General features: G+C 42.8%; 1 protein-coding gene across 1 annotated transcript; it reads left to right on the top strand.

Annotated features, from left to right (window-relative positions):
- The first annotated feature begins 2,808 nt into the window (after positions 1-2,808).
- LOC306937860 (ras-related protein Rab-25-like) lies at positions 2,809-11,038 on the top strand. Its single transcript, XM_079521865.1, has 5 exons — positions 2,809-3,365; positions 5,805-6,000; positions 7,051-7,244; positions 9,432-9,512; positions 9,651-11,038. Exons 1-5 carry the CDS (start codon positions 3,329-3,331, stop codon positions 9,776-9,778), a joined length of 636 nt encoding a protein of 211 aa, XP_079377991.1. The 5' UTR covers positions 2,809-3,328; the 3' UTR covers positions 9,779-11,038.
- Positions 11,039-11,918: the final 880 nt, after the last annotated feature.

Raw genomic sequence — 11,918 nt, 5'->3', positions numbered from 1 at the left:
CCTGAAAAGTTGAAGCCATCGTTCTCACGATAATACAAATCTAAATGTATTTTAAAACAAATCTTGTTTAAAAGAAAATCTGCCTAATGATGATGTCACTGGTGGACGGGTGTCCGAACTGCCCAAAGCCCTCCTATGAGACACAGACTGAGTAGGAAAAAATGGTGGTGTTTTATCATGAACATTGGTGAGGACCAATTATATGACGATGTTGAAAAGTGGTGAAGTGGTCCTTTAAAACTTTAAGAAGTGATTTTTTTGTTGTTGTTAAATTAAGTTATGGTTCAAAGCTATTACTATAGTAATCATTGCTATAGTGCAGGGGTGGGCAACTTTGACGATGGAGAGGGCCACTACATTTCCACACTCACTCCAGAGGGCCACATTGCATATTACTGACGTAGCAAAAATAGCCGATCTACAAGCTCAAAACGCGTCGCGCTGCGACGCGTTTTGAGCTTGTAGATCGACTATTTTTGCTATTATTCGAATTGAAATCTTGAATTACTTTTTTTGCTATAATGGAATCCTGAATTATTATTTTTTTTATGTAATTTCAAATGCCTTTAATTATACTTGTGTTGAGCATTGAGCTACTAATTTAGACTGAAGTAATTAAAGCGGGTCATGTTGGCATGTTGTGGAATTGTAACAGCTGAAACTAATAATATATCAGTATTCTGACATTAACCTGAGGGCCGCATTAAGTAAAGGTGGGGGCCGCATGTGGCCCCCGGGCCGCCAGTTACCCACCACTGCTATAGTGTATGTTCATTAACAATGGGGATCTTCTCTTCTCTCCAGCACTTTAACTGAAAATACCTTTTCAGGTCAGCTGCGTCTGCATACCGATTTCATTCAGTCATGAGAGGGAATTTGTACAGAATACAGGACAAACATATAATTGGATGTGACGAAAAAAACGAAATTAGCAGACAAATTTGGAATTGGAACACTAAAATAAAGTTGATAAATTATTCTCTTCTGATTGGTTTGACCCACTTATCTACATAAGTGGTGGCTGTAGCTGGTGAGACCCCGGTTACTGAACCAACACTAGGCTATAGCAATGATTTAACGTTTTACTTGGGCCTACAGCACCTTTAATGCATACATTAATTTAAAGAATATGTCCTTAAAGTTGGGGTACGTGACATTTTTGGTTAAAACGACATGCTTTTAAAAAAAAATTTTTTAATCTGTCACTGCTCTCACTGTTCGTTCAGTAACATGGGTCTCATACATTTTCAGGTGGGTTGCCCATTTCAGCCAATGCGGGGAGAGTGGCCATTTTTCGGCTTCAAATTTATAGTGTTCCAGTTTTGTCTTATATCTTTGTGTCTTCACCTCTATTTATCATTTATCCTGTATAGATTCTCTCTTCTGATTGGATAAACTTGGTGTTCCTATACCAGCTTGGAATGCTGCTGCTAGTGAGAGAAATGAATGGGGTTGAGTCAGGGAGTGGAGGGAGTTCCACCCACGTGGCCTCAGCCCTCAGGTAATGGATATGCTTTCGGTAAGTGTAGACGTGTAGTTATACTCTAGTTCCTGGATCCACCTGTTAGGTGAGACTCACTCCCAGTCTCCAACCTCCAACAAACAACCGAAAACAAATGGACAGAGACTCAGTAGAGAGAGGGGGGGCAGGGGGGGAGGATGAAATGCACTGGTTTAAGGTAACTGAGTAGGCCTACATTTACCGGAGTAGCTACTGTTGGAATTAATACAATTTTGAGGCATTTTACTTTAACCCATTTAGGCCTGACGTCGAAATATTAAAAAAAATCTTCTAAATCCTGACAGTTTTCTGAAATATCTATGTTTCTATGTCAGTGGTGCTCAATATTTCATGTCAAGGACCCCAACAATTATGTATTTGTATTATGTATTTGGCCGCCGACCCCCATCTGAAAATGTTGTTCTAGGGACCCCCCCAGAAGCAAAGATTTGAGTTAAAAACGTTCAATCTGAAAGAATATATATTCAAAGATTTGCGCCACATTTTCACGATTCTTCAAAAATAGCAGACCTACAAGTTCATAGCGCGCCACTCGGTGCCACGCTACGAGCTTGTAGATCTGCTATTTTTCAATAGCTAAAGTATAACATAATGCTTTAAACACCAAAAGGGGTTCCCGCCCAAAATGGGTGGGAACCCACTATAGATCTGAGGCAAATATTTGTACTTTTTGAGGCCTATATACAGGTTTAATGTTTGTTCTTAGTTCAATGTTTGTTTTAAAAACGCCATTGACAATGATTGTCCCTATAACACAAACATTAAATGCCATTAACAAAGAGAATGTAATGTTTGTTTTGTCACCGTTTGTTTCACATCACCATTACATCACCTAATCATAGCAACATGATTTAGACTTTAATATATTAGTGCCCCTCACTTCACACAGACGTGATTTTTACCAGAATAATTTGAAAACCTTAGTTACTAGTTACTTTGTAGATTTAGCCGTATATTTTACATTTTGGCCATTTGAAAATAGCAGATCTACAAGCTATTTTCAAAAATATAACCTATTATACATTTTGAATGATTTTGAACTTGTGAAATGGGACATTCTGCACATTGAGGTACATTTTGATACCAATAGCCTACTTTTGTACTTTTACTCAAGTATAGCCTACATTTTGAATTCTGGACTTTTACCTGTAACAGTATACATTTCTATATTGCAGTATTTATACTCATTAGTACAAAATGTGAGTACTTTTTCCAAATAAGAGTGATGGAGGGGAAAGGAAATCATCATCACGGGATGAAACCGCAGAGCCCTGGAGGTGAGGTGGGCCGTGGGGGATGTAGAGGGAGGGGTTGTATAGGCCTTGTTATGATAGTGGTTGTACCTGTTCCACCTGTCCTGTCTCTCCTCCCACCCACACCACACCCACCGCCTCGGTGCAGCCAGCCAGGTCAGCTGATGCGAGCCAGGGATCGGCAGCCAGGCGTGTGGTATCGTCTGCCCCGTACGTGTCACTGACTGCCTGCCTGCCTACCTGCCAACAACAACCAGCACCGGGACGGGACCTACCCCTATTATACACACACACAGACGGATAAATAAAGAGGAACCTGTTCTGTCCTTCCGTTCCACTCTCACCTTTACGTCATTCCCGGCGTCCAGCCCTGGAGAGGAGAAGACAGGTGGGGGGAGTAGGAAGAAGAAAAAGAAGAGGCCGGGTCTCTTTTACTAGTTAATAATCTCTGTCGTTGTTGGGATCTAATGTGAATGTTGTGAGGGGGACTGGTCTGGGACGGGGAGGCACATTGGTGAACCTAAAACGCGGCCGGGACACCACCACCGCCACCATGGGGTCTGACGAGGCCTACAACTTCGTCTTCAAAGGTGAGTCAGTCGACAAGACTGAAACGCCCGAAACGAAATCGCGCGGCCGGGTGTACGCGCGACGTACACGCGGCCGCGCGTAACTTTGGTATTATTAAATCAAGGCTGATTCAGTGATTCTTTCACTATTATTACGCGCCCGGGCCTGTGTGTGTGTGTGTATGTGTGCCCGACTGACTGACTGGGATGGGAGCGCACAGCACAGACAGCCGACAGGTGCACTTGGTGCAAAGGGCAGCTACATGCTAAAGAGCGGCTCTGCTCCTCTGGCAGTTGACACTTATTTCCATGAAAGCAGAAACAAAAGAAGATCTGGGAGGGAAACGAGGAAGTGCACGTCTCTCCCTCTCTCTTTCTGTGTCTCTCTCTCTGTTTGGCTTTGGCAGCGTGCCTTGTTTGATCTTTGACCCAGTGTGTGTGTGTGTGTGTGTGTGTGTGTATGATGTAAATAGGTTTTCAATGTAATGAGTCCCGGGATGCAGGGATGGTCTTTTAGATGAGTCCCAGGGACATTTTATGAGTCCCACCTTCATATTTTGCCATTTTTTACAAATTGCAGCATTTAACTCCTGTTTAATTTTATATGGTTATAATGTGGTTATATTCATGTAGAAAACAGAAGAAGAAATTATTATTGTGTGTGTGTACTCTGTATAGCCTGATTTGTTTGGACAGTGCCCTTTCCTATTATGAATATAAAGTAGTGTACCTATGTGGTCTATGCATTTTTCATTCCATACATTCCTAATGCTGTGTTCAACAATGCGTGACCAGCAGCATTGATGCCACGTCTTTGTTGAAGTGTTGCTTAAGAGCCACACACTGTGCAAATGGAAAAATGCTAGGTAGGGCAAGTGATTTAGTAAGTCAGTAAGTTTTTTTGTTAAAAGGTTGAAGTACTAGGCTATATTCTGAAAGTAATCATTGCTATAGTATAGTATAGACTAGAGTGTTTGTTCAGTAACAGGGGTCTCCCTCTGTCTCTACAGATCTTTAATAAACAGAACATACATTTCCATAAGTAGGCGACACCATTTCAGCCAATCAAGATAGTACCCATTTATCAGCTTCATGATATAACTATAAAAGTTAACAGCTTCAAAAGTCTGTTAATTTATTCATTTGTTCAATTTTGTCTGTTCATTTATTTGTCTCATCACTTCCAATTTTGCTTGTTTAATCTGTATCCTAATCCTGACTGAGTTCTCTAATATCTCTATTCTGATTGGGTAGAATTGGTATCCTGACCTGAAAATGTTTATTGATAAAGAGCTGGAGAGACATGGAGACTCCTGTTACTGAACAAGCTCTCTATATCAATGGGTACTATCAGAATATAGATATGTAACATTTCTTTAAACCAGAGAAAATCACTTACCCTACCTATAGACAGCAGCATAGTAACTATTAGTTTGTCTTCCTTTTACAGAAAGGAACGGGGGTTGTGGGGACAGACTAACTAGGGCGAAACTAAAACTTGTGACTGATTGATGCTTTGTTGCGTCATTGTAGCGCAGAAGGAAGTTGAAGCCAATGCAGCGCAACATTCTTTTAATGTAGCCTAGTGTCATGCAGAGACAGCTGTCTTATGAGTGACAACCACACAGGATAATAGGTAGACTGATGAGGATGTCGCCACACCACACATCTGGTGACTGGTGATGGCCAAAGGATGGCACACTTAGTACCAAATGCCAGGTTGACGTACTGATTAGAATACACAAATGCCTGCCCCAAAACATGCTCTCCACAGGTCAAACCCGGTGACCTCGGAATGGTCTCCACCAGGTATTCCTAAAGGTAGCACTAGCCTCAGTAAAACTATATGCCTAAAGTAAACCTAACCTTATTCCTAAACGTAACCTCAGTAAAACTAAACCTAACCTTATTCCTAACCTTAAATCTCAGGAAAACAAATACAAGAACCGCTGTGGGCGAGTGCCTAGTGGAACGTGATAAAAATAGGGGCGAGTGTATTTTGGAGTGTACCACGGAAAAGATAGTATATTCTGCAGTATCTGCACACTGTTTTCCACGCTCCCAAAGTGAAATGTGCACTTGGAGCATTATTAACCAGCAGCACAAGTTGTCTTTGACAAGAGTGATCCGCCCTGAGGGACCCAGAGGTCAGGGGTTCAATCCCTTCCCTGGCCGAGTCATACCAAAGACTATAAAAATGGAACCCTGTGCCAGTGCCTTGGAACTGGGCATCAAGGGTTGGATTGGGGGTTAATGCCCTGTGACATACTAGCCGCGTCATGTCCAGGGGGTGTACTTGTACATCATGTCCAGGGGGTGTACTTCAAGCTGCCTCACGCTACAGAAACAGGACATAGGCTCCTGGCCTATGGGCCACATGGCTCGGTGGGGGACCTACAACTTGTTGTCATCTGCTGATTTTAACATTCTCTCCTGCCTGTTATTCCCCCCCCTTCCCAGTGGTTCTGATCGGGGAGTCCGGCGTGGGGAAGAGCAACCTGCTCTCTCGCTACACGAAGAACGAGTTCAACCACGACAGCCGCACCACCATCGGCGTGGAGTTCAGCACGCGCACCGTTCAGCTGGACACCATCACCATCAAGGCTCAGATCTGGGACACCGCCGGGCTGGAGCGCTACAGAGCCATCACCTCCGCGTGGGTGCACACACACACACACGTGCATACACGCACGCACGTACGCGCACACACGCACGCATACATACACACACAGACACACACACAGACACGACTTTCTGGCAGAAACCTCTTATCTCCATATTCTAATCTTTTGTGGGGTTCTTTTTCGTAAATTAACTTGATTTAATTTCATCATCAATCAATCATCAATTTACTTGATGATACAGTACATACTACATCGTCACCCAAAAGTAGCAGATCCGCAAGCAACACGTTGATCTGTAGATCTGCTATTTTTGGCATCTTGTCATTTGAAAGCTGAAAAGTAACAGTTTTGAACATATGAGTTTTCCACCCGACAGAGACGATTACTGTACTTTTCGACCCTAACATTACGGCCTAACCAATAGCCCATCGCCGCTTAGTCCGTACGTACTAGTGAAAATAAAGACATTTATGTCCCTACTTTTAGATTTCCATAATATAATTGTGAACACGACTCCAACAACTTATTCTAATCGTTTTTTGCTGGGTTCATACATGGTCTAGGGAGATTCTTTGACATTCAAAGGAAGCGCTCATGGAAAGTGTCCTTCAGGTATTTTCCTTTATTAGGCACAGGCAGCAAACAAACACCATACGTGCTTCGGAACAAAGCCTTCAGCTCTGTGCCAAAACGCATAGGTTGTTTGTTTGTGTCCTTTAAACAAAGTACTTGACCTTTCTGCGAGTACTGGCAATTCCTCTGGCTGTCTAAGAGTAAGAACAAGGGTATACACACACACACACACACACTGTCACACACACACACACACACACACACACACACACACACACACACACACACACTTTCACATGAAAAGAAGCGGATTGGTTGCATCACGTGTATCAGAGGAGATGCTCATCTACACCATACTAACCATTTGGGGTCAGCCATGATAAGGGACTACAGTACATCAGGGACTTGGGCATCGGCATACAAAATAAATTGGTAGAAAGGGAAAAAAGGAACCGCACAAACAAAAAACAATATGTGCACTAACTAACGTCATTGCTTTGTGTCTCCAGGTATTACAGAGGCGCAGTGGGGGCTCTATTGGTCTACGACATCTCCAAACACCTGACCTACGAGAGCGCAGAGCGCTGGCTCAAGGAGCTGTACGACCACGCCGACCCCCACATCGTGGTCATGCTGGTGGGCAACAAGAGCGACCTGGACTCCGTCCGGACGGTGCCCGGCGACGATGCCAGGCAATTCGCAGGTACTCTTTCGCTCCCTTTTGTTATTTTCTAATAGAAACACCCTAAAGCAGTGGTTTTCAACCCTTTTCACATCAAGGCCCGTTATTTATTCGACGGCATTTGAGCCTCTCGGTCCCAAAACTAAAGAATATTCTGTTATCGTTGGATAAGATTTTGTCCACAATTCCATGCTGTATTGATGTTGGTACCATTAGGAGAGATAACAGGCAAACGTTGATCAAAATAACAATTCTTCTACATTATCCAATTGTGTAGAGTTCTTGTAAATTAAGTAATGCAGATATTTAACAATAATTAAACACTTGAGAGCGTAAAATGAGACCAAACAGACCTGTACGAGTCCGTTTGGTCTCATTTTACGCTTGACTCTGTCCCAAAACTGAGAGTGTGTCAAGAGTTAAGGATCTAATAATGATCCATTTGGTTACCAACTCCCCATTATTTAGCTGGGGACCACCTGGAACCCCCTCAAGGCCCACTGGTGGAAAACCACTGCCCTAAAGGGCCTGCTGTGATTTAGACTTCCCTGTTGCGATCCTAGAATCTCATCGTAGCTCGCTAATAACGCTATTTCCTTCGTAGCCCCGAGGTTCTTAACGGGGTCTATACTTTGGTCCCCTCCTTTTTCCCTCCACACCAAATCTCGTCACTCAAAACAGCCGATCTAAAGCTCACAACAACACGTCACGCGGCGAATGTTCGCCTACTATGACAAAGTTTTTGATGGCATCGTGACTACGAGCTGTGCGGCCTCTCTCCTTTTTCAGTCGCCTACTATGACATGACATGACAGAATAGGGACGCTATTGGGTTCATGTGGTGAAAGGTGGTGCCTTCACTCTGTTGAATTACTCATTCGCACGGTACAGGATGACAGCAAGGCTGCGTCACACACCACACAGACTTCTAAAGTTTATCAAGACACTCTCACACAGACACTATATATACATACGTGACCGGAGGCTGTGTGAGTCATGGCTGATACAGAGGTTGGCCAGACCGTACAGGAACAGACTGTAGGTTGTACTACATGCAGTTCCGTCATTAAGAGGACATTACATACACAAACCTATATCTATGATCACACAGCCTAAGTGTGATTAAGTATAGTTTAAAGATTATGCACAGATCCTACTGGGGATGTGGGTGGCGGTCAATCCTTGTGTGTGTGTGTGTGTGTATATAAAAACCAGGTCCAGCAGATCCACATTGTAAACATAATGGGTGGTGTGACAGTATCATTATTGTGTGGTTCCTCATACTGTTTGTGTGCTGCTGGTATCCAGGAGGGACGTGTCGTACACAGTGGGCTTACTTTCATCCATAATGAGCAAAACCTGAAACCATGCAGTGGGGTGGAAGAAGTATGTTTTATGTATCAATACTGCAATGTAGAAATAAGAACCAACTAAAAGTCCGGAATTCAACATTTACTATTGGCACCAAAAAAACTGGAAAGTGCTCATTATGCACATTATGCAATAGTTTTCAAATGTATTAAAAAAATCATTTGAAAATAGCAAATCTACAAGCTCACAATGCCTTGTGGTGCGATGCATTGTAAGACTAACACAGGTGGTCTCACACAACACATTGTGACAAATTATATAGGGTTGAAGTGGTTAATGTATGTTTTGTAGTAATATTCAAAATACAAAATAACTAGTACTGGTAACTGAAGTTTTCAAATAATTCTAGTCTTGTAAAATTTGCCTCTGAGATGTAATGGAGTAGAAGTAAAAGTACATTTAAAAGAAAAACGTTCTACCACAGAAACCTTGGTATGTCCAAAACCTGTTAAAACTAATTAAATCTCTATCTCGGTCACAAGATCATAAGATAAATGATACATAGGATTGAGATTTGAGTTTATTCGATAGATGCTGTATGAACAAGTACTGTATGGCCATGGCTCCCTCTTGAAAGGGGTCTTGATCTCAATGGGATTTTCACCTGTATGAATAAAATGAATGTATAAGAAGTATTGAGCATTTTCCACCACTACAGTATATTCTGCATACTATTTCTATCAGTGTTCAGCTTTTGGTGGAATTTATATTCCACCTCACGACTGTGTCACTTTGCAGGCAAGAACTGATCTTGTCGGTGACAGTCGCACTACACTACAGAGTATTCATTAGGGTTTTAGTCGACGCTGACTTCATACTCTTTCCCTCTTTATCCAGAGAGCAAAGGCCTCATGTACATGGAGACCTCGGCGTTGGATTCCTCCAACGTTGAAACTGCTTTCCACGACGTGCTCACAGGTACACACGCTCGCTCTGCGAAAATACAGATGTTTTCTTGTATCTGTTTGAATGTTAACCCGAATACTGCACACGGCTAAATCCAGGAAATACAATGACAGAGACAAATGTTTTGTTTTGCGTCTCCGTGTTGTGCAGCCATCCATACGAAGGTGGCCAGCCGGGAGGTGACCCGCGGTTCCATCAGTGCCGTGACCCTGTCCAGCCCCGTGGGACCTGCCAGCGAGCCTCAGCCGGAGCAACGGAGCTGCTGCAAGAACCTCTGACCACCGCCGCTGCCGGGGGAGGGCTTCTACTGGACCCCCCTCACCACGCAATCACCGGACCAACCGCCATTAACATCAACATCATAATTACACTTCATCCACACTGTGTCGTTCACATGATCAGCAAGTGCCTCTTTACCCACTTCTTAAGCCCTATTTCAGAAAAAAAGTGAAAATAGATGATCTGCGAGCTCGTTGTGATTATTTGTTTTACATTTAATTTACCCAGGGTAGCAGCTGAGCACAAGTGCTCATTTTCAGCATTGCCTTGCACATAGAAACACACAGACAGACACACACAATAACATCTGGGAGCTGAGCAGTACAACCACAGTCTGATACTGTTGTACTGGGAGCTGACCAGTACAACCACAGTCTGATACTGTTGTACTGGGAGCTGACCAGTACAACCACAGTCTGATACTGTTGGTCACTGAGCATCTCCACTGAAGTAGTTGGCCAGTTCAGTGCCTTGCTCAAGGTCACTTCAGCGGTGTTGGGGGAGGGGTCAGTGGTGCCATTCACTTCCCCACCCAGATTTGTTTCCTGACGGTCCGGGGAATCGAACCGGGAACCCATTCTGGCATCAAGTGCGCTCCTCTAACCTTTGGGCCACAGCTGCCTGCCCCTGTGAGCTAGTAGATCAGCTATTTTCCCCCCCACTATTTCTGAAAGGTTTGGAACATTTTCGCCTACAATGACATGCCCTCAACTGGGACGCTTGAAGTTAATTCAAAATAAAATGGCTGTGTTGTAGGGCTGCAGACCAGTGTTGAAATCCAGTTTCAAGACCACATGTTGTCTGTCGGACCAGAGGACATTTATGACTACTGCAGCTTCGAGAGTTTCATGCTAGTGTGTGCTAGTTCCGTTTTTGTTCATTCTCAGATTTATTCTTGAATTATAGTAATTACTCAATTCCTTGAATAATTAGGCCTACCTAATTATTTGAGTAATTGATGCGTAAAATGTTACTTATTTCAAAGATGGGTTTTTTTCCTCTACACTAGCGGTGTAATTAATTTACACATTATTTTAAATTATATTCAGTGTACATAATATATGTATACGCTTAATATTGTCTTCATCAGCAGAAGTACGCTGTTTGACACTCTTCTGTTTTATATCCAATTCCGAGCTTTTTTACAAAGTAAGAAAAATATATATTTGTGTTTCAGATCAAAGGATTGCCTTCTGTTATATAGTAACTTGTATTTTACTTGAATACATTAAAATATTTTTCCTTTTTGAAAAACTGAATTAATTGGTCATCGACTCAATTCATTTACTAATACCAAACCTTCTGCTCTCCATCTTGATTCGGTCTTGACTTGATCTCGTTTTAGATGGTCTCCATTAGGCCTACAGCACTGTTCTTACACACACATGTGTGTGAGTGCGTGCGTGCATACACCCACACAAAAGAAAATGAAAACAACATGGAGGGAAAGGTAGAAATACACATTTATTTAATATTTGCTATAAACATGAAACATGATTAAATGCCATGGTTTCTTCTTAATCTAAAAGTAACTAAAGTTTTCAAATAATTGTAGTGGAATAAAAGTACAATATTTGTCTCTGAGATGTTGTGGAGTAGAAATAAGTACTGAAAACTGGAAAAGTAACAAAGTTCTACTTAAGTACAGTACTACTTAAATGACCAGACAATGGACTTGTGGTTAGAGTGTCTGCCCTGAAACTATGAGGTCGGGGTTCGATCCCTGGCCGGGTCATATCAAAGACTGTAAAAATGCCTCCATACTTGGCACTCAGTAGTATCAATAGGTTGGATTGGGTGTCAAATCAACTCATGATTCCCGAGCGTGGCGCACGCATTTGACCTCCCGGTCAAATGCGGAGAACAAATTTCACTGCGGTAACGTGTGTGACTAATCGTATGACTTTGACTTACTTTAGTTTACACCACTGCCCAGGGTCCCATTGTCTCATAATAACCCATGCATGGCCCTTTGTATGTGATGATCTGTACCGTGTGTACTCCCTCCAGTTAGACTGTAGGTGGCAGCGGTGAGGTTGAAAGCACACTGAGTTGCTGAGTTGTTGGAGCATCTGTGAGCTCAGCTTGTCCAGCTCTCCTCTCCTCCTTACTAAAACTGTGAGCTCAGCTTGTCCAGCT

The sequence above is a fragment of the Electrona antarctica genome, assembly GCF_951216825.1.
Source record: "Electrona antarctica genome assembly, chromosome: 15".
NCBI lineage: Eukaryota > Metazoa > Chordata > Actinopteri > Myctophiformes > Myctophidae > Electrona > Electrona antarctica.
Note: the sequence above shows the minus strand (reverse complement) of the source record. Positions and strands in the feature narration are given on the sequence as shown.

Bases quoted from the DNA above. Each gene is read 5' to 3' on its own strand.
- LOC306937860 (XM_079521865.1), top strand. From the start codon at position 3,329: ATGGGGTCTGACGAGGCCTACAACTTCGTCTTCAAAG. The intron at 3,366-5,804 runs GTGAGTCAGTCG...CCCCCTTCCCAG, and splicing joins CTACAACTTCGTCTTCAAAG to TGGTTCTGATCGGGGAGTCC. The intron at 6,001-7,050 runs GTGGGTGCACAC...TTGTGTCTCCAG, and splicing joins TACAGAGCCATCACCTCCGC to GTATTACAGAGGCGCAGTGG.